The sequence below is a fragment of the Coloeus monedula genome (assembly GCF_965178545.1).
Source record: "Coloeus monedula genome assembly, chromosome: 7".
In the NCBI taxonomy this organism is placed as follows: Eukaryota; Metazoa; Chordata; class Aves; order Passeriformes; family Corvidae; genus Coloeus; species Coloeus monedula.
The window spans coordinates 492,500-515,057 of record NC_138787.1 but is presented as its reverse complement, the minus strand read 5'-3'; the positions used below and the strand labels follow the sequence as shown (position 1 = coordinate 515,057).

General features: G+C 55.1%; 1 protein-coding gene across 1 annotated transcript; it reads left to right on the top strand.

Annotated features, from left to right (window-relative positions):
* Positions 1 to 329: 329 nt before the first annotated feature.
* Positions 330 to 18,424, top strand: LOC309574781 (aryl hydrocarbon receptor-like; the record flags this gene model as incomplete). Its single annotated transcript, XM_082284643.1, has 11 exons — positions 330 to 370; positions 446 to 633; positions 9,970 to 10,076; positions 13,421 to 13,514; positions 14,314 to 14,433; positions 14,660 to 14,790; positions 15,415 to 15,617; positions 15,702 to 15,811; positions 16,069 to 16,210; positions 16,566 to 18,132; positions 18,269 to 18,424. The coding sequence occupies 11 exons, from the start codon at positions 330 to 332 to the stop codon at positions 18,422 to 18,424; spliced, it is 2,859 nt and encodes a 952-aa protein (XP_082140769.1).
* Positions 18,425 to 22,558: the final 4,134 nt, after the last annotated feature.

The window sequence follows — 22,558 nt, the reverse complement described above, 5'->3', positions numbered from 1 at the left end:
ACAAATCCCCCTACATCCCCTATCACCCCCTACTCCTCCCAGGCCATTTTCACACCCCAAACCCCCCATCAGCCCCCTTCAGCTCCTCATTAACTCCCCCCATCCCTCTCCTTCCTCACCTCCACCCCCTCAACTCCCACTCCTCCTTCAGCCCCCGAATCCCTCCTCAGCTCCCTCACACATCAATCCCTGCTCCCAATCCCCCCTACAGCCCCACATCCCTCTCCATCCTCCCGTCTCCCCCCTCGCCGAGGGCGGGCCGTCCCCGTTCCCATTCCCGCTGCCTCTCTCCCTCAGGGAGCGGCGGCTCGGGCGCTGCCGGCCGGGCCATGTACGCGGGGCGCAGGCGGAGGAAGCCGGTGCCGCGGGTGTGAGTGAGGGCTGCGGGGGCCGGGGAAGGGCTGAGGGGGTTCCCCTTCCCCGGTAACTCGGCTGTGCCCGGCAGGACGCGGCCGGGCCCGGCCGAAGGCGGCGGCTCCAACCCGTCCAAGCGGCACCGGGAGCGGCTGAACCGGGAGCTGGAGCGGCTGGCGGGGCTGCTGCCCTTCCCGCCCGACGTGGTGGCCGGGCTGGACAAGCTCTCGGTGCTTCGCCTCAGCGCCGGCTTCCTGCGCGCCAGGAGCTTCTTCGGAGGTAAGGGATGGGCGCCTTTCCGCCGCTTCCCCCTGCTCGCCATTCCTGCCGGGATTGTGTGGTGTCCCCCTGCTCCCTAACCGCGGTTCCTTGTCCTCCCTCTCTCCAAAACACTTCGTGTGTTTGTTTTCCTCCACAGAACATTTTCCACTTAAAATGTTTTAGTCTTACGGCGTTTCCCCCACCCAAAGCTTGTTTTCTTTCCCTCCCAGAATCGTGCTGGTTTTCCCCCCCTAGAATTTTTGGGGCTTCCTCCCTAAATTTCAGGAGCTTTGTATCTTTCCCTCCTCGAATTTTGTGGGATTTTCCCCTCTCGCATTTTGGGTTTCCTTCCTCGAATTTTGACAGGTTTTCCCCTACTTGACTTTCGAGGGTTTTCCACCCTTGAATGTTTGTGACTCCAACAGCGTCGATTGTTTGGGGGCTTCCCCCCCCCACACCCCCCCCCGCGAAATTGATTCCCTCCTTCCGCCTCGCATTTTGGGAGATTTCCCTCTCCCCCTCCAATTTTGCTCTTGTGGTGGGGTTTTTTTTCCTCCCCTCGAATTTTGGCTTCTTCCCCCTCCCCGCCCCTCGAATTTTGGGGCTCTCCCCCACCCGAATTTTCCCCCCCCCCCCCTCTCAAATTTTGGTGGGTTTTTACCTCCTCGAATTTTGTGTCTTTCCTGTCTTTACCCCCCTGGAATTTTGTTTCCTCCTCCCCCCGAATATTTTGTTCTTTACCCCCTCCCCAGAATTTAATCCCTTACCAATCAGAATTTTGGTTTCTTTCCCCTGGAATTACTTTTTCCCTCATTTCTAACCCACATTTCCTCGCTGTGCCGTCTCCAGCTGCCAGGCTCGGAGGGATCTGGAGAGATGAAGTTGGTTTTGTTCGTGGGCTCCGCTGAAGGAGGGAATCCCGGTTTCTGCGGGAGGCTGAGGCAGAGCCCTGTGCTGCCCGGTTGGGAAGCTTCCCCACGGAAGGGACTTTTCCTGCTCTGTTACGGCAGGCTCGGTGTGCTGGCAGTGAGCAGTAATTCCCTGTGATGTGCTTGCAGATTACTCAGCAACCTTTTATTTTTGGGAACCGTTCCTCCGCGCTGTGGTGGTAATTAAGAGGAGCCCTCAGGAGGGCATCGAGGCATCCCTGGATTTGCCTGGTGGAGTAGCAGTGGCTCGAAACTGCTGCGTTTTCAGGTCACAGAAACACGGCGATTTCTCATTGAGTACATTAAAATGCTTCCTTTTTCTTTTTTTCCCCTTTTCCACTCTCTTTTAACCCCGCTTAAAGGATTGGCAAGTGGGTGAGCTGGGAAAGGAATGGCCTGGAAGAGTTGCTTGCCTTGCAGCACCAGGAAATTTACTGTTCTGAGATTGCCTCGTTTTTCCTTTTTTTTTTTCTTTTTTTTTTTTTTTGGTTCCCCCTCCTCCCCCCCCCCCCCCCCCCCCCCCCCCATTCCATCTGGTTTAATTCCAAGGCGCCGATTTCCGTCTGTCGGAGGCTGTGGGATGGATGGGCCCCCCCTCTCTCGGCTTTGAGGCAGGTGTGGCAGGGAAGGAGGAAAGCTTCCTCTTTTCAGATGCAGATAGCGATTGCAGACCGAGCTGAGTCGTTCCTGGTGCTTTAAAACCAAATAACAACTGAAAAGGAATCCTTAAGTGGAGCTCTGGGCAAGGTCAACAACAAAGCAATTGATTTTAAGTGTATTTATCTGTCTGTCGTCCCTGCTTGAGCACTCCCTGAAAGAAGATCGAGGGAAAGCAAGGACAAAATCTGGGATGTGCTGCCATGGATTGTGAGGAGAAACAGCTGGAGCAGGTCTCAGGTGTTGCCCATGATCGCTGGCAGCAATTCACCCAGCAGGGTTATGCTGGCTGTCCCCAGCCGCAATAAATAAATAATTACTGATTTATTAATTATTAATGGCCTTTAATGTTATTTCAGCATCTTGGTTTGCACATAGCTGATGTGCAGGGAAGTTTGTACGGTCTTAAAGGTCTTTGATTTTTATAAAGGTACGTTTTTCCTTGGGACATGAGGATTTTCATACTTTATATAGCCCGAAGTGAAGCTGTCCCTGCTGCCTCTCTGCCTGCCTGCGGGCACAGCTAAAGGCCTGCAGTTCGCTGGCAGGAATCAGAGGATGTCAGGCTGCTCAGTGTTCTGTTGTTTAGTCTTTGGAGTGGTTTAGAGATCATCAAGCGCCGTCTTTGCTAGGCAGGGTTGTTTACCCAAACAAGCCCTTCCTCAGGCTGATGTGCTGGGCTGGTGACTCTGCTGTGGCTCTGCTGCCAGCCCGATGCCAGGTGGTGGCTTTCTGCAGGTCTTTGGAGGAGCAAGGGACGAGAGCATCCTGTGTGTGTTCGTCTACTGATTGCACTCAGTTTTTTCCCCTCAGATCTCTCCGGTGTAACAAAGCAGGAGGCAGCTCCGTGCCGGGCGCTTGCTGCGTGTGTTCAGCAGCTCTGGGGGAGGAGGGATCTTAGCCAAGCTCTCCTCGTGATCCGTGGCGGGGTGGAAAAGGCTCCCTTTGTGGTGGAGCAGCACCGCTGTCCTCTGTGAGATTCCCGGGTGCCTTTCCCTTCACCCACTGCCCGACTTTACAATCCCAAATTCACACCAGTGCTTCCTTACCATGAAAGAGGTGAGCTTAGGAGGGGGAGCAGGATCACGGCAGGGATGGAGACACTGGGAGAGGTGTCCTGCCAGGGAGCTGGACTCGTAAGGTCTGTCCTGCTGGAGAAGCAGCACTGATCAGAAGCCAGCACCTGGCCAAGAGGACCAAAAGGAGCTGAGGCTGGCTTCCAAGCTGAGGGTCCTATCCAAACATCAGTGCCAGTTGATTTAAAGGCTTGTACCCCCTCCTTTCCCATCCAGGTCTCTTCTCCTACGACAGTCCTCCCAAATGCCTTATTTCTTTTCCCCCTTGGTGAACAAGTGTTTTTAATTCTCATTCACCACTCTAACCTTCGTCCCTGCTTTGCTGGAGGCTCTCTCAGCACATGGGGTTCGGTGGAGGTGGCACTGTGCTGCAGGGCACCTCCCTGGCTGTGCCACCGCCCCGGGGTGTGCACGGCGGGTCGCACCATCTGAGTGCCAGCAGCTTATCCCGTGGTGCCTGGCCGGGCTGCTCCCCTCTAATCCCTCCCTGTTCCCCCCCTCGGAGCCAGGACCCAGCTGACTGCTGGCTGGGGAGGAGGAGTCCCTGTCTCTGCTGCCTCCCTCACCTTCTGGAAAGGGCGAGAGAAGGAAAGATGCTCCACGGGAGGGTTTGCTGTCTTGCTCTGTGTGAGGATTTCTTATCAAAAAAGGAAGATGCCCCAAAGGCAGCCTGTCATGTGGCTGTCGGGTACCATCTGTGTAGCTTGGGCCGTTTAAACTCCTGGTGGGAGGTCAATTGGCAGATGTCGCAACGACCAAGGGCTCACTTTGCACAAGTGTCCCTCGCAGTTTGTTCCTGCAGCGTGCTGGGAAGGTCATCCACGCTGTGCTTCCCATCCTGCAGCAGGCCTGGCCCCTCTGGTGTGTGAGAGGAGCCGCTGCTGGGTGCTCACTTGCCCCTGGGGGCCAGCTGGGTGTCCCCAGGGCGCCCTGTGACTGTCACAGACCTGTGACAGTGATTGACCTCTGGGAGTTCTCTTGATGCTCTGAATCAAGCCTAGGGTTCATGAGCTGTAGGAAAAGGTCGGTCCGTGGTGCCAGGAACTGTGTTTGAACCCCACAGCAGTGGGCTAACCCTGCCTTGAAGTGGGAATCCTTGGAAATGAAGACGCATCCTGCCTGGATGTCCGGGCTTGCCAGCAGCCTCTGGGCAGCTCAGGTGCATCTCTGGCTGGGAGGAGAGGGGGGGAAACACCCCGGCACGTGTTGTGGCTGTAGAAACTTTTGGCTCCAGAGAGCTCGTTGGCTGCACAGTCTGCAACTGTGGATCAGAGAGTTGTTTGGGGCTCTGTGTGGGTTTGAGCTCTGCGTGGGGCTGTTTTATATGGAAGGTTAAGGCTGTGTATGCAAAACTTAAGCAGTTTTTCTCTCCCGTGTATCTTTAAAAGATAACACTCCTGTGGATGTTGGGGGCTTGGGTATTTTCCCAGGGTCCTCTTAAAGGTTGTTGGTGGCTGCTGTAGGATCGATGTGGAGCCTCGGGGCTGAACCTCCCCCTTTGAACTGTGATATGAATCCAGATTGTTATTGCTGGAGCTGTGATGGCCCAAAAAGTGCCCGAGCTGCAGTCAGGTCAGGCTGGAAAAGTGCTTTTAATTATACAGTTATTACGGAGTATGTAACTGTGCCCCGGAAACCTCTGCTTAGGGATGAGGGCTTGGGGTGGGGTGTGTGGGACTAACGCTGCTCGTCCCTTCCCTGCCTGCCCTCCCTCCTCCGGAGCTGTTTGTTGAGAGCTGCAGCAGCGGGGAAGCCTAAGGGCTGGCTTAAGAAAAACAAAGCCTTGTCCTGTGATCACTGTGCTCTCTTAATTGCCTAGGTAATGAGCTGAGCTCGGAGGAGCAAATAGAGCTGGAGAAGTCTTGTGACTTCCCTTAGGTGGGCAGTTTTCCTGCTGCCTGCTTGCCTTGCCCAGTGTTTTTCCCCGACTCCCAGGAAAGCAGCTGGTAGGAAGCTGTGGGAGCTTCCTGGGGGCTGCCTGCTCTGCTGCCCATGAGCACCTGGGCTGTCCCAAGGCTCCTGCAAAGGCAGGCAGGGGAGCAGAGCTGGGAAGAAACTCCAGGCTGAGGTTTTGGGCTGGCTGGGATGATCCTTCCTGGTCTAGAGGAAGGTGTCCCTGTCCAGAGTAGGGGAGTGGAACCAGGTGATGTTTAAGGCCCCTTCCAACCCAAACCATTCTGTGACTGACATTAAAGCTCCCGAGGGAGGAGCAGTGGGAGAGGGAGGGTTCCAACAGCTCCTGATGCTGCAGCAGGAAGGAAAATCTGGCAGGTCCTTGTCATCTTTGTCCTTGTTTAAACCCCTGCACGTGCTTCTCCCTTTGAGACCCGAGTGACACAACCAAAAGCTACACGTAGGCAAGGCCTCCTCGCTTCTAAAAGCGCAATGAGATCTTTTAAGAGGCCATCCATTATTAACCACGAGTGTTCTTGGAAAGTGGGGGGTCCACACCATTCAGGCAGGGATAAATAATTCATCTGTTTAATGAAATTTTTGCCAACAGGGAGCTGCAGCAGGTATGAAGTTAAGTAAAACCACAGTATCCATTATGAATTAACAAATGGGAAGTCAGGAAGCATTTGCCAGTGGCTGGAAAATGGGCTTTGAACAGCACTGACAAGAACCCAACTGATGGTTCAGCAAGGCAGGGAGAAGACGGCTCTGTGGCCTGGCATCAGCAAATCTGTGCCCACTGCCCTCACTGTTTCCATGGCGTTCTCTAAATTTCCAGTATTTTCTCTCTTACTAGCAGTAAAACGCAGGAAAAAAAACAATTTTGAGGGGTTATTTGATGTGGGGGATGTGTACCGAGCAGCAGAGCCACAGGTTCCTCTTCCTGTGAGCACAAAAAAGCTGGAGAAGTGGATGGGAAAGGGAGATCTGGAGATCCACTCGTGGGAGTAGAGACTTTACCGTGAGGTAAGACCAGCTCTTCAGGGGATTGGCGCAAATGACAGAAAGAGAGGTGTGGATAAAAGGCAGTTGTATTAAGAAATCAATCAGTCCTTCCCCCAGAGGGGCTGGTACATGCTGGGGTGTTTGGCAGAAGGCTTGCAGGGAGCACCATTACTGAAATCCTTCTCTCCCCATGACCTGCTCAGACTGACAGTGGCCGTGCAGACGGCCCAGCCCTCTCCTGCAGCTCTTGAAGAGTCAAGATGCAGTTTGGCTTCCTTCTCCTGCATCAATGCCTGGAGCAGGTTTGGGATTGAGTTGTTTCATTTTCCTGCCTCACGGTCAGTGGCTGATGTGAAACTCTGCTCCCACTGGGAGTTTTTGCTTTGTAGAGGGAAGGGGGTGGGAGATATCCCCTCAAAAATGTTAATTCCTGCTTGGTGGTGCAGAGATTTCCCAGGTCTGCAAAGCAGGTTCAGGAGTTCACCAGCAAACCTGGTAGGCAGCGACATGTCCCTGCAGCACCACGTGGAACAGCTTCCCAGGCTGGGTGCCAGGGGAAGCACCTGGAGAGGGAGGGAGGAAACCCACCCCTGGTGGCCCCTCCTGGTGACACCACAGAGTCAGGCAGCAGAGAGCTGGTGAGCACCGAGTGTGAGGGTGACCACGGGGCAGGGAGCTTGTTCCCAGAGATGGGAGGGATTTTCTTCCTTTCAGCTAAAAGGCTTTTTGTGGCCAAATAGCCTGCAGGGCCTGGCAGGAGCTGTTTCTTGGAAGGAATAGCAGGAAAGCTGTGCAGGCCTTGCTGCTCTCAGGTGACCAGCTTCTGTCTCCTCACCTTTTTCCCTCCAGCAGCAAGGGTGATGCTGCTGGCCAGAGGGAGGGAGCCCAGGAAAAGCCACTTCTCTCCTTTACTTCCCCTCTTCTTTTCCTGCAAGTGCCTGTCCCCACTTATGCAAAGGCTGCACGTGGTCCTGCTGCCCTAGGTGAAGGCAAGAGCTATGCTGGAAGTGCGTCCCACCTTTCCTGGTGCCGGGATGTGGGATGCATGCAGGAGGGAGGATGTGATGGTTCCCTGGCTCCTTCTGCTCTGTCAGCCTGATGTGCTGTGACAGTTCTGCTGAATTGCTGACCCCAGGGGCTGCACGGGGCTATTTATGGACACACAAAGCCAGGGGACACCGGGCAGGACGCCAGCCTGGCGTGGCCGCAGCCAAGAGCCCATCATCTTTGGGGATCCTTGGGTGACTTGTGTGGAAAAGGTGCTGTTTGGCAAGATTCATGGGGAAATGTCCCTGGGAGTTCTGATTTATCCCTCACGCCCTGGTGGTTGGATCCTGTTTGGTGGCAGGCATCCCCACGGAGGACAGCGGGCTGTCCTCTGCTGTTAACATGTCCATTCTGGCCCTGATGCTGATAGCAAAGCCTATTTTTAGGCAGCAGTTGGGATCAAGATTTCCTTTTGCAGGGGCGATATCAAACCATTAAACCAGAGCCCTGAGCAGAGGGCAGCACCTTTAGCTGCTCTCCTGTCAGCCAGGTTTATTTTTATCTCTCACCTCCAGCACAGCAGGCTGGGAGCTCACAGAGGAGGACTGGAGACCTTTAATAATTCATAGCTCCCGCATTTTGCTCCCAGCAGTCGGAAAAGTGAGTTGCTGGGAGAGCGCTGGCACAAACTGCTCCATCCACCCCACAGGGCCCTGCCTGGGTGCTCTGGCTGCTCTCCTGCTGCTCTGCCTGATGGCCTGTCCATCTCCGAGGTTTTGTGCAGGCTCCAACCTGGACAGGTGACCCTGGGTGGTCCCTTGGGGTGGGGAAGAGTGAGGCCACAGCAGCCTGTGCATGTCCACCCCAGCTCGCTCGGGCCTGACCCACAGTTGTACAAACACGTGCTGTAACCTCAGGGGTGTCAGCCCATCCCTGGCCAAACAGCTCCTGAAACTGTCTGGTCAGGCTGAGCTCAGGGAATTCCCCAGAGCTCCCAGAAGCAGCGGCATTGCTGCTGCATCAGGTGTTTTCTCTAAATATTAGAACCAGGACATGCTTTGCCTTTGGTTACAGAGTTTGTGTCCTGTGCCTGGTGGAAGAACTTCGTCCCCAAACCCTGGCTCTGGAACATCCATGTTTTGCAGCATCTGAGATCCTTCAGGACTGGCTCCATGTGGATGGAGGAGCTGAGTTTCAGCAGCTGCTTTGGCAGAGCAGAGCCTGTTACAGAGCCTGGTTTTGTTTGTGTGCTGGTGGCTGTTGCCTTCTGACTCGCTGTCCAGTTGCTTCCAGGGTCCACTCGATGCTGCCATCACCTCTGAGCCTGGCAGCCCTGCAGCACATGCAGCCCAGGAGCTGGGAAAGGCAGATCCAAGAGAGCTTTTGCTCCCTCTGTGCACTGGCATGCTGGTGCACTGGTGCCTCACACCTTTCCCCCTGGGTCCCAGTGGGAGCAGCTGGTTCACCAGCGGCCAAATGCTGTCCTTGGTCCTCATGGTGCTGGCAGGAGGCTTCCCAGCTTTCCTGCCAGCTCCTCTGTCCTCTGGACAGGCCTGTCATGCAGAGGTGTGTTGTCATCTTACCCTTTAATTCTTAGCCACACCAAAACATCCCCAGGATTTATTCTCTTGGGGAGTACTGAGCAAAATTTATGGGCACATCCTTCAGTTCAGCTGAGTGACAGATTCCCTCGTGCGTGTGGGTTGTGCATCGACCGCTGGCAGATCTCGGGTGCCTGCGTCTGGATCCGTGTGTTTTCTGTGTTGTTTTTCTCCCACTGTGAGCTGTGGCTTGCCTTAATTTGGTTGAGTAAACCCACTGTGTTGCTGAACTGTAACGAGACATCACTGGCTGAGCTGTATCCTTCAAAATGGCATGTTCCTGATCCTGGAAGAGTGGGATTTGCTGCAGTGCCTCCTGTGTAGGGCAGAGTCCTGCTGCTGTTGGCCAGCATGTGCCCAGGTGGTCAGGAAGGCCGTGGTGTGGCCACAAGGCCAGGGCAGTGACTGTCCCCTGTGCTGGGCATTGCTGAGGCTGCACCTTGAATGCTGTGTTCAGTTTTGGCCCCTCACAACAACAAAGACATTGAGGGGCTGGAGTGTGTCCAGGGAAGGGAACAGAGCTGGGGAAAGGTCTGGAGCACAAATCTGATGAGGAACAGCTGGGGGGGCTCATCCTGGAGAAAAGGAGGCTCAGGGGGGACCTTCTGGCTCTGCACAACTCCCTGACAGGAGGGAGCTGGGCTCTGCTTCTAGGGATCAAGGGACAGGACAAGAGGAAATGGCCTCAAGTTGTCCCAGGGCAGGTTTAGCTTGGGTATTAGGAAAAATTTCTTCTCAAAAGAAGTCAGGCATTGGACCAGGCTGCCCAGGGCAATGGTGGATTCACTGTCCCAGGAGGTGTTCAGAAGACCTGTGGATGTGGCACTTGGGGACATGGGCTTATGGTGGGCTTGGCAGTGCTGGGGGAATAGCTAGGCTCAATCCTGGCATTTTTTCCCATCTTTAACAGTTCCATAATCCCGTGATTCTGATGCCTACCTGCTTTAAGGATCCCTGGCTTTAACTGCTTTTTACCTGTAGGTTGTTAAAAGTGGGGCAAAAGGAGTGGGGGGAAAAAACCAAAACTCCAGACCAAAGCAGTTGAGGGGTGGGGAAACACCCTGTTAAAATCGACTCTTGTGAGGGGCAAAGCAAAGGGCTGTCACTGCGTGGTGGCTTCCCTGCATTGTCCAGCTCTGCAGCATTCCAGCTGCTGTGGCAGTGTGTTCCTGCAGCACTGATACCCCCTCCCTTTCTTTGGTGCAGTTGCCCTGAAGAATCCTAGTGCCAAAGAGGCCCAGAGGGACGGAGACTGTGCCCCCGGACCAGCTCCGGGCTCGGCAGCGGTGCCTGAGGGTGAGCTGCTCCTACAGGTTAGTGCTCCTCACAAATGCCTTCACAGGATGTTCCTCTTGTCCCCCTTCCAGCTCCTTTCAGTTTTACCCCAGAACCAGGCTGTTGTGTTGCTGATAGCAGGTGATCTGTGATTTCATGTGGCGTAGCTCGCTGTGCTTCTCACTGGGCAGAGGTTTAAGGCCTCCAAAGGTCCCTGGGGCAGAAACTGTGTTGCTTTTTCCCTACTTTTCCTATTATTCCTGGAAAAAACTGCTATCTGTAAATAGTCCGTATGTAGGGAACATCTTGCTGCATTTCTGAGCGTGGAGATTGATCTTTTCTGCTTCTGCACTCTCATGTGTGAGTGTATCAGAGGTGTAATGTGGGAACCAAACTGAGCAAGGTGTTTGAGCACAGTTTTCAACATGGGCACTCTGGTCCTCGCTCAAGGACATTGTCCAAACACTGGTGAAAACAGGGAAGAAAACATCCTGGAAGTCTTCCCTGATTTTGAGGAGGCAATGTGTGACACTGAGCACACGGGTGCTGAGGGACCATGTGCTTATCCCTTAAACACAGGGTAGGTGGGTGTATCCCAGGAGCTCTGATTTTCCCAAGTGGGCTCCTTTGGCCATGCTGGAGACAGGGCTGGTGGTGCTGCAGCTGCCGTGGTTTATTCAGAGATGCCAGGAGGTCACCTTCTGTCCCCAAACTGTGCACAGTGAATGGGAAGTGGTAAGGCTCTGGCAGCATGAGGTCCTGCAAGGATGCAGGTCTGCTGTCCCTGCCTGGCACCCGGGCATGGGCTGTGGCACCATCCCCTGCCTGCCTGGCCATCCTCCAGCACAAGCTGAGCGTGCTGGGCAGCCCCAGCTCCTGTCCAAATGCTCACTCAGCATGAAGTGTAATTACTGTCCTGCCTGAGGGCTGAGGAGTTCTGTGTCTGGTGAGAGAAGTGCCAAAGCCAGCCCAGTTAATAACCAAACAAATGGGGGTTTCCCTCAGGATATAACAAAACTGCTCAGCAGGGCTTGCTGGGGGTTGATGTCCTGCTTGTCAGCCCCTCCCATAGTTGGGTACCATCCTTTTAGAGGTACCAAAGTGGGTCTTAAAAGCTGGTTCAGCTCTCTCAGGGCTCATCTCATCTCTGTGACCCTGGATGTGGCAGGAGCTCAGAATCTGCCTCTGTGCCCCCAAGGAAACATTCCCACATACTTATAAACATACTTCCACCTGGTCTGTCACCTCTGATGGCCGAGCTTCCTTTGTCTCTTGGTCCACTCTGATTCTTCCCCTCTCCTCCTCCTGAAGCTGCTCAAAGGGTTAAAGTGCATTTGGCAGCACTAATTAACCTCTGCAGTGGATTCCCACACACTGAGATCAAGCCCAGTAAATAGAGAGAGCGTTTGTGCCTGGAATAAAGGGAAGGGAAGGGGGGAGAAACTCTGACCTGGACAATGAAGCGGGAGTTGGCAGCAACAATAGCTGGACTTGGCTGAGACTGCACGCCAGGCCCTAATTAGTGCTGGTGTCTGTACATCATGAAGTGGGGGAAGCAGGCCAGGGCTGGCTACTGTGGCTTCCCTGCCAGGTTGGTGTGGTACAGGATGGTTTGGGCTCTGAAAAGCCCTAGGGCCCACACTGCAGGAGCCTTGCCTTCCAGAGGGGTCCTGCTGCCAGGGTGTCCCCATGGGGATCTGCTGCCCTTAGGGAGGTGTGGCCATGTGGTGGTGTCAGGGCAGTGAAAGCTCTTCAGCTTCTGGGAGGGTAAACCAATGATTTTCATGGGCTTTCACTGCCTTTGCTCTTAGGCAGCACCATGGGCTTGAAGGTGTCTGCTGGGTGACTCAGGATTTTCAGAGCTGGGAAGCTGAGCCAGAGTGATGTCTGCCAGCTGGGCTCAGGGAGCACTGCTGTGGGCCTGCTCTCAGCCCTGGCAGTGGGGTGGCAAGGTCTCCAAAGCCCTGGCCTCTGTGCCACAGAGGCTTGCAAGGGTTGGTGCTGTGCCTGCAGCACTTGAGGATGCTTGCCTGGACCCTGCCAGTGCCTGTGTTAGCAGTGTTCTGCTGCCTGTCAGCTCCTGCCTGCTGCCAGCGAACAGGGATGGAAAGCCAGGGCTCCTGGAAAGCAGCTGTGTTCCCAGACTGGTAGGGAAGCTCCTCTGCCCCTTCTAGTCTTCTCCAGGTGTAAAGGACACTGTCAGCCAGCACCCTGGTCCCTTCTCCTGTGTCCTGTCCTGCCAGCTTGGGGCTTTTAGCTCAGGGAAAACACCCAAATTACTTCCCAATGTATTAAACTGGTAGGAATGAGCCTCTTGAGGAAGACAGAGGCTCTGATCAGCTCAGCCCATTCCTGCCAGGAAGCCCGGTGCTCCCTTGAATATTGACTTTGCAGTCCTGGAGCTTGAGAAGTGGGTGGAAGGGCCTGTGAGATGTGGAAGTGTGTAACATTAAAAATGCAATGAAAACGTCAGATTGATGGCTGCATTTGCTCTTCTCTGTGGGGAGGCCTTGGGGCTTCCAACCCGTGTGGGCAAAGCAGCTTTGGGTGTTTGTTTTGTAAAAGCAGAGCACAGCATTCAGCCCTGGGGGGTGTGGGGTGTGCATGAGCCAGGGAGGGCTCTGGAGGAAGCGATCTCAGAGGTGGTGAACTTAGAGGGATTCTCCAGCCTAAATCATTCTGTTATGTATTGGCTGAAAGCAAAATGTACTCCGGGGTCACCCACGGATTCTGTGGTTTCCCCCCAAGTTCAGGCACCAGCCTCAGCCTGAATTCCCTGCTGCTTTGGAGGAAATTGGCTTGTCAGAAATCAGGTGGTTTTTGCTGGGATTTCAAATCCAAACCCTTACGCTTCAGCTTTTGGCCTTTCTGTTTCCACTGGTTAAGGCCCTTTCAACACTGGCCACCTTGAAGAGGGAGCGGGCAGTGGAGACAGCACCTTCCTTGGCCTTGCTCCTTGCCCATGGACAGTCCAAGCACACTGTGGTCCTTCTCCAGGCCACTCCTCTGGCACCCGGGGTGGCCACACATGGCTGCCAAGGCCCTCAAGGCTCATTTCCACCAGAATGGACCGGCTCCTGATGATGTCCACTTTCATCCTGCAAGCAGTTCAGAGGTTTTTGTCTGCTCCCTGCACAGGATGAGGACACATGTCCAAAGCGGAGTCTGAGTGAATGCTCCCAGGATGGAAGCACAGTTTTCCATCAGTCTGGATTAGGATAGCCTCGGGCAGCTGTATGGAAGAGCTGCATGACCTCAGAGAGTCCATCTGTGGTGGCTCGGCTGCCTGCTAGCTGGGCCAGCCAGGCTTTGGGTGACCAGTGTCCTGCTGGAAAAGTGACGTGAGCGTGGCCTGCACCTGCTGATGTCCTCTCTCCCACAGGCACTCAATGGCTTCGTGCTGGTGGTGACAGCAGAAGGGCTGATATTTTACTCCTCGCCTACAATCCAGGACTATCTGGGATTTCATCAGGTCAGTGCGACTCTGAGTGGCTGCGGGGAGTTGATTTTTCCTTGCTGGTGGAGAATAGCCCCACATTGCCTGCAGGGAGGAGGCCCTGCAGGGATCACAGGGCCTCAGGGGGCTGTCTGGGGCTTTTCCTTGGCCTTGGGAATTTGGACCCCAGATGCCAAACATGGTCACTGGTGGGTGACAACGGGCTTCATCAGCCCATGGATACTTCCAGGAGCCACACTGATGTGCCTTCATGGGGTTCATGGCCGTGGTGAGATGTCTGGGGTTCCCTGCCCTGCTTGCCTTGGGCACCCAGGTAACCTGGAAGGCACTAGATCAGATTGACAGGGAAGTGGGACTTGCCTGCAGTCCTTCAGCTGCTGTGGTTTGGTGTCACCCACACACAGCTGGCTGTCCCCAGCACCTGTGGTAGGTGAGAACTGTCCACCTGGGCACTGTTCTTTTGGGAATAGTGTAGGGATGGAGTGGCGTTGCTGCTGTTTTGTTCCCAAATCTGTGTTTTCATCTCCTCTCTTAAGTCAGAACTAGGATTTTGAGTTATGGGGATGTCCCAGGGAAGCTGCATTGGCTCTTTAGGATTGGGGGGAGCAGGGAAGGCCCAACACGGGCCTTAGAGCCAGATGTGCTGTCTGCTCCCACCAGCATCAGTTCTGGGGGAAAGTTTCCAACCTCACTTAGGCAGGACCCATTTGAGCACCAGGGAAACTGGGTAAGATAAAACCAGCTGGGGCCGTGGGACATGAGAGCTGGCACTGGGGACAGGCTGCAGAGCTCACAGGCAGTGTTTCCCCTCTAGACAGAGGTCATGCACCAGAGCGTCTTCGAGCTGATCCACACTGAGGACCAGCCGGAATTCAGGCGTAACCTCCACTGGGCCCTCGACCCACCACAGGCTCCCGAGGGTGAGCCTTCTCCAGAAGGTAAGGGCAGGCTGGCCAGCTCTCCAGGGCTGCTGGCAGCCCAGCTCCCTGTCACCACCTGCACCCATGTGGCTCAGGCCATGGCTTCATCCCAGTGTTGTGGCTTTTCCCCAGTTTCTGTGGCTGTGCTCGGCAAGCTGCTGCAGTGCCCAGTGCTGGGGACCTCCAACCCTCACTGGGGTGAATCCTAGCTTGATCCTCCTCTCTCAGTCCCTCTCTTCCACAGCGGGGAAGAGTCTTGGCTCTTCTGCTGTCATCTACAAGCCGGATCAGCTGCCCCCAGAGAACTCCTCCTTCCTGGAGAGGAGCTTTGTGTGCCGCTTTCGCTGCCTCCTGGATAATTCCTCCGGCTTCCTGGTGAGTACAGACCCTCCACAGCAGGAGAGGGGTAGGCTCACCACAGGGGTTCATGCCACCACTGGAACAACCGCCTGGAAAGACCTAGTGCTCCTTCTGCCACGAGCAGCACCTGCCTGTCTCAGCAAGGAGACTTTTTCCCTGTTTTTCATGGGTTCGGCCTGTACCTACAGCCTCTCTCTCCCTGTGGGTTTTGTTCCTCTCTTCTCAGAAATGCTGAAGCTGGAACAGAAGTGCTTTTCCTCCACATGTCTTGCTTGGCTTTTCTGTTAAAAGCATGTCTTAAGATCAAGTAGGTGGTGTTCATCCCTCCTCCTCTCTGCACTGGAGAGCACAGGGTGCCCAGAGCAGCTGGGGCTGCCCCTGGATCCCTGGCAGTGTCCAAGGCCAGGTTGGACAGGGCTTGGAGCAAGCTGGGACAGTGGAAGGTGTCCCTGCCATGGCAGGGGGATTGGAACAAGATGATCCTTAAGGTCCATTCCAAATCCAAGCCATGCTGTGATTTGATGATTCTATTTACACCAGCTCTGCAGACAGACATCTTGCTTTCCGTGGAGCTCTCCTCCTTCTCTTCCCTCTCCATCCACTTTTCTGCATGACACTGAGCTTTTCTTCTCTTCCCAGGCTTTAAACCTTCAAGGCAGGCTGAAATTCCTTCATGGGCAGAACAAAAGGTCTGCAGATGGCTCTGCCCTGCCCCCCCAGCTCGCTCTGTTCGCCATCTCCACGCCCCTGCAGCCCCCGTCCATCCTGCAGATCCAAACCAAGAACATGATCTTCAGGACGAAGCACAAGCTGGACTTCACGCCCCTGGCGTGTGATCCCAAGTAAGCAGCAGAGTTTCCAGTGCTCCATTCCAGACATCCCTCCCTGGTCGTGCCTCTGAACTGGGTGTGCCCTGTCTCTCACAGGGGGAAGATTGTCCTGGGCTACACCGAGGCGGAGCTGCGGATGTGTGGCACCGGGTACCAGTTTGTCCACGCTGCTGACACGCTGTACTGTGCTGAGAACCACGTCAGGAGTAAGAGTCTCCTCTCCTCCCTGGTCACTTGTGCTGATGGGTGGGCTGAGACTGGGACAGCTCTGTCAAGCCCAGTGGCTCTTTCCCCGCAGGATGCTTTGCTGTGCCGCTGCTGTCACTGCGGGCAGCTCGGGCAGGAGCGTAGTGAGGGGTGTTCAGCTGGGTTCTGTCCCCTGTGCGTGCCAGCCGTGCTCCCGCTGTTCCCGGCTGGGAAGGGCGGCGTGCCGTGGTACAGCCCTCGCGCTTCCTCCCGGCAGTGATGAGGACGGGGGAGAGCGGCCTGACGGTGTTCCGGCTGCTGACCAAGGAGAACCGCTGGAAGTGGGTGCAGGCCAACGCGCGGCTCGTCTACAAGAACGGCAAACCCGAGTACATCGTGGTCACGCAGAGACCCCTCGTGTACGTGCCGGGCTGGGATGGGGACAGCCTGCCTTTTTCCGTGCCTCTGGGATGTCCTGAGCAGGGCAGGATGTTGGATTTGTCGTTGCTGCTTGTGCCTTTTAAAGGAGCAGCTGTGGGATGCTGCAGTTGGTGCTGTTCAGCCACATCCCCCTCTGCAAGGCCACCCCACAAGTACGGGGTGATGCCTGGTTGTGCTGCAGATGGGTGCTCTGGGTGTGTATTGGTGTGTGAATGCATGCTGGCTGTAGCAAAGGGGCTGCAGCTTGAGGGGTCACCACTGCCTGTTGCAGAAGCACTTTGTGGGGTGGGTTTGTGCATGTGTCAGCCACGGTGTCCTCTTCCTGCCCTGCAGAGATGAAGAAGGAGGAGAGCACCTTCGGAAACGGTCCATGCATCTTCCCTTTACCTTTGCTACGGGAGAGGCGCTCCTGTACCAAAGCGCCCACCCTCTCCCGGGCTTCCCTGATCCTTTCCAGAGCACAGGGAAACCCGGCAAGTGCAGGAAGCCCTCCTGCAGCCGTGGAGGGCGCTTCCAGAAGAACGGCGCTGACCCCAGGTCTCTGCTGGGCACTGTGACGCGGCAGGACAAGGCGGTGTATGCCTCCCACCCGGCTCCCACTCCCAACCCTTCCTTCAGCAGCACTTCCCACCTCGGGAATGTGTCCTTGCCAGGTGCAGGAAGGAGTGCCTGGAGTATGGGCACTGCTCCAGTTTCCTCCAGGGGGAACAGCCTCAAAGAGAAGCTGCTGGATTTGCAGCAGGAAGACCCTCTCTTGGCCACTCTGGACTCGCTCTCAATTAAGAGTGACGAGAGCTGTTCCAACAACGAGCTTTTTACTGCTCTGGAGGGCCTGGGCTTGAATGCTGAGGACCTGGAGCTCCTGCTGCTGGATGAGAAAATGGTGATGGTCAATATGGACCCAGACCACCCATCCCTGAACAACAGCCTGGTCAGCAACCAGGTTCTCTCCTACATCCCCAGCCCTCTGGTGAAGGAGCACGAGGGAGGGCAGCAGGTCTGTCCCCTGCCAGGCACATCCCCCAGCCCACAGGGAGGCACTGCCCCATGCCACATGGCGAACAAGGACTCAAGGTACCACCTGGCACAGCATGCAGGGCAGCCCTGCACTGCCCCGGGCCAGCCCCCTGTCCCGCTGTGGGATCAGCCCCTCAGTGCTGTGCCAGGGCTGCTTCTGGAGCTGACTGAGCAGGAAGAGCCGTCCAGTGGCTCCCAGTGGAGACCAGCTGGGGAGAAGGCTCTGCTCCGCTTCCTCCAGCCAGCGCCGAGCACCCCATGGGACAAGGCCCCCAGCTCAGCCCTGGGAACCCCCTGCCCGCAGGGGCTGCCCAGGGCCCAGCAGCTGCAGGGTGGCTTCCCAGCCGTGCAGCCCCTCCAAGGGGATGCCCACCAGTCCTTCTGCCTGCCCAGCCAGCGCCAGGCCCGCGTGGCACTGCCCAGCCGGTCAGAGCGCTGTCACTTGCTGGTGAACGGGGTGTGTGGCCACGGCCCCGGCTCCCCTCTGCGCCCCAGCCCGTGGCAGGACTATGTCTCCCCACTCCTGGGATCTCCAGCTCAGCCTGGCTCTTATGGCCTCAGCCATGACTTGATGTCCCAGCAGCAGGGCTCTTGGGGCCCCAGGCCCAGCATGCCCTCACAGCACTTTATCCTGAAGGGATCCTGTGACATGGGAGCTGCAGGCACTGGGGACTCCTGGGAAGAGGTGGCTCCATACCCCCATTTTTTTCCCTCTTCCTGTCAGCTTATTCCCGAAAAGCAGCTGAGCCCATTTCCCCCTGTGCCCCAGCACCCTTTCCCCAGCTCAGCTGGAGGGCACTTTGGGAGCATCGGCAGCCCTCTGGACACTCTGAATTCCTGTGGGACACGCGCCTCTACACTGAGCCAGGAGGGCAGGCACAGGGTAAGGGCCTTTCTCCACTCTGGGGTTCAGTGTTCTCTGTGCTGGGAATGTGCCCAGCCAGTCCTAATAACCCCCTGCAAAATGCCTCACCACTGTTCTCTCTCTCTCTCTCTCTCTCTCTCTCTCTCTCTCCTAGCCCCGCAGCGGCTGTGGTTTGCCCAACTCTCCCAGGGGATTGCCCCAAGAGCACACGGTGCTGGGGGGAAGCCTGGCACTGTCCTGCCAGCCTCAGCCCCGGGCAGAAGTGCTGTCAGATCCCCCTCACGCCTCCAGGGGAGACTTCTGTCTGTAGAAGAGGCTGGAATGGACAAAGCAGGACTGTTCCCTGGGGAAGGAGCTGCCTTCAAGCTGCAGATAACAAACCTTCCCCACTGCTGTGCACATCCTGCTGGTGCTATTGATGGTGGTTGCTTTGGCTCGCCTGGGGGTTTGGGCCCTTTTCTCACCTTCCCACCATTCTGCTCTGTGTGCTGTTCCTGTGGAGGTGTCCCTGGCCTGGGGAGGGACAGCAGCAGGGCAGGCTGACACATTTCCCAGGGCACTGGAGCAAGCTGAGCTGTGGTTGCAGGTCCGCCTGTGAGTGCAACCAAAGCTTTGCATTTATGTGCACAATCCAACACGGATACAAGATTGATGTGCCCAAAAGAAAGAGACAGAAAAGGTTTTCACCTCTGGTATTAAATTTCCTGTCATCCCAGCCAGGCACCTGTGTCTGTGGCCACGTTGTACAGATTTTGCCTGTTTTATAAGGAAAATGAGCCCTGTGTTGTGTTCTCGTGTTGCTCTGGTCCTTCCCCACCCCAGCTTTCCCTGTGTCCCAGGTGTTCCCATTGTTTGGGTTAGAGCTCCTGTAGCAAACACCCTGGGCTTTGCTGTACTGTACAAGATATGCCCAGGTTGGCTGCTAAGCTGGTTTTCTCTGGGTGCTGGCCTCTCAGGTACCTTCAGGCTTCCAAGTCTCAAAGTTTTCAGTTAAAAACCAGAAATTTCAGTAAGTAAAGAAAATAAGTATAATGCTACTTAATTTTAAGTAAGTGCTGAGAGAGTGATGTTTTCCCACAGGAAAAAATCCCCTATATGTGTGTGTATAACATGAGCTGACAGATTTATTTTTATGCCAGTCCAGTGGAGGGAAAAACAGCCTCTTGCCATCCCAAAGCAGCATCCTGTGGACTGGGATGCAGAGGTTGTTTAAAAGATCAGAAACACAGTGACCCTTCAAAAAACCTGACAAAGCTCATCCTTCCTCCTGCTTGCCCAGCTTTGGATTCATGTGAATTCCTACTGGTTTTGTTTCAATAAATGGTTTTGGAGCTCCTCCCTGATGTCCCCTTGGCCGGTTGTGTCTCTTCCCAATCTGGAGCATGCCACGGTTTGCTGGCTGCAGCACTGGAGCCCAGGCCTTGCCACTGGTGACCTGGGTTGGAAGGGATCCTAAGGAGCACGTGGAGCCTTTGGGATGCACACAATCCATCTGCCAGCTCCTGCCGTGGATGCTTGAAAGGAGCTGGGAAATTTGACAGAGAAGGGTGAGTGTATTAAAAAGATGTGCAATATTTTTATATAATAACAATATATAATAATAACTATTATATGTATACAAAGTTACATGTAGATATATTGAGATATATGTATTTATAAAGTGTCTATATATAGTTTCTACTGTGTAATAGAAAACATCTTTTAGGACAAATTAGCTGATTCTTTTCCCTTGCACTGTCATTTTTCAACCTGGAAATTAGAAAAAAACACAGGTTTGTCTTTTCTGAATGCTGAGTTTTTCAGCATTTCCACCCCTACCCAGCACCTGCTTTTCCTTAGCAAAGCAAGGCGGTTTTGTAACATTTTTGATGGAGATCTGCTGGGAGCATTTGATATTTAATAGCTTCTGTGCCCCACTCTGATTTTTCCTCCCTGTTCTTTCAGAGGAGCTGGCTCTGGGCAGCACCACCTGTGACAAGGGTGATGGAGGGACAGCACTAGAGCATCCCTGGGGGCTGCAGGTCGGTGACTTCCAAAGCTCCGTTGGGTCCCAGACGCTGAGCACAGCCTGCCCGCTGCCAGACTTCCTCCTCGTGCCAGCTCCTGGATGTGTGGGCAGCTGTTCCACGAGCAGCTGCCCTCATGGGCTCCTCCTCTTCCATGCCACACATCTCCACAGCACCACGAGCTTCCCCGCAGCCCGGTGACCTCGGGAGGACTGCGGCCTCCTGGCTGTGTCACCAGGGCGCCGTGCTCAGTGAGCACAGCGTGGATTTGTCCAGCATTGTGTCTGTGAGGTCTGTGGGGCACAAGCCATGGTTTCTGTGGAGGGAGGTGCCCTCTGCTCCCAAAGTAGGCCAGCACATCCATAATTCATGCCCATCCTCATGCCAGCTGCTGCCTGGCCTCCCCTGGGCCTCATGGCATTGATTTTTGGCACACCGGGCTGGCCCAGGGAGCTGGGCTGGAGGAAGACTTCCTGCTGCAGCAAGGGAGAAAGCTCTGTTCATCATCCCAGCATCTGCAGCCTGCCCTGAGCTGCGGTGGTGTAAAAGGGGAGTTGGGCAGCTGTGCTCTGGTTTGCACATCTGGAGGGAGCACAGTCCCATGGGGCACACTGATCCCCAGGAGCTGGATGAGGCCGAGGAAGGTGCAAGGAAAGGGTGTGGAGAAATACAAAACCATAGAATATCCTGAGTTGGAAGGATCACTGAGCTCCTGGCTCTGCACAGGACAGCTCTGAGAATCCCACGGTGTGCTTGGGTTTGGGGGTGCTTGTGTAGCTCTAAGCTCAGGAAAGGGCAGGAAGAGCTGTGGAGCTCCTTGCAGCAGGGTAAGATGCACATATGGGGGGGCAGGAGGAGGAGAGCAGAGGGCATTTATTTGTTTGCCTCTTTCTCCTTTCCCTTCCTGCCTGCTGTTTTCCCAAATGGCAGCCAGAAGAAGGTCCTGTGAGACACAGCCTGCAGCAAAAAGGGGTTCCTGTCCTGAGCCAGCTGGGAGAGGTGACATCTGATACTGGCTGCATCCCTGAGGCTGAAAGCACCAGTCCCCAGCTGGCATCACGGAGGCCGAGATGTCTCCCAGGGCAGCAGAGAGCAAGGTAAATATTTCTGTGGCAGCTCAGCCTGGTGTTTGCCCACACCACCTACGTGCACCATCCATTATAGATGGGGGCAGGAGCCATGGGCAGTAGAGCAGAACACGCTGTGATGGCTCCTGCATTAAATAGAGATGAAGGAGGACGTGGGGAGGTGGTGTTTGTTCACACCCAGCCCATGTCCTCTGTGCTGGCTGCTGCTCAGTGCCAGAGCCGTGCTGAGCTCCTGCTGTGGGCAGAGGAAAGCCCACCAGGAGACTGGTGCTGCAGCCTGGCTGGGGGTACCTGGGACAGCAGGTGTGGAGTTAACCAGTGTGTTCCTGGAGGACAGCTGAGACACCTTTCACCTTGCTTTAAATTATTAAGAAGCCAATTTGGACAAATCATAAAGTCTCTTAATAGGGGGCAGTTCAAAACATCAGCATTGGAACTCCCCCTGCTGAGCTGAGTGGCCAGCCATCTACACAACCTTCTGTGCCCATGGCTTTCAAGTACAAAGGACTTAGGATAGCAGTCAGCTGCCCCAAAAAATATATTTGTGTATCTTTCTGATAGGTCCAAAGACTTTCCAAGCCTGGCTGGAAAGATCTAAAGAGTGATGGAGCACATCAGCCGTCATCCTGGAAGGACAGACCTGCTCATGGCTAAGAGGTACTTCAGAATAATAGAATTGTTGCTATTATCACCATCCTCATCATTATTATTTTACCTGGACCTAGGAAAGTTTGAGATGGATGGGCCGAAACTTTCTGTATTGTTTGATAAATGTGCGTGGCACAAAAAATAATCTCAAATCTGTTGTGAAGTCTCAGAATCACAGAATGGTTTGGGTTGGAACCTTAAAGCTCATCCTGCTCCCCCCTCCCTGCCATGGGCAGGGCCACCTTCCACTATCCCAGGCTGCTCCCAGCCCCAATGTCCAACCTGGCCTTGGACATTTCCAGGGATCCAGGGGCAGCCACAGCTGCTTTGGGCACCCTGTGCCAGGCCCTCCCCACCCTCCCAGGGAACAATTCCTTCCCAGTATTTCTGGTGCTGGAGTCACCTGTGCCTCGTCCCTGGAATGCTGTTTGCTGGCTCCAGCCACGTATCCCTCTCCCTGCCCCTTCTCCTGACATGGGGGCTGTTGCTTTGCAGCTGTGAGGACTCCTGCCCTTGCTCACAGATGTGCCATTGTTATTACATTGCTGATGGCTCCCAGATGTCTTTCTGTGGAGCAGAGATGTGTTCCAGGGCTGTTTGGTGTCATGGTGTCCCATCTCTGCCTTGAATTTCGCCATCCTCCCCAGTCCTTAATTCCCCTTTTCCTGGCCAGCTGTGGCTGCTAAACCCTCAAGTGGTTGC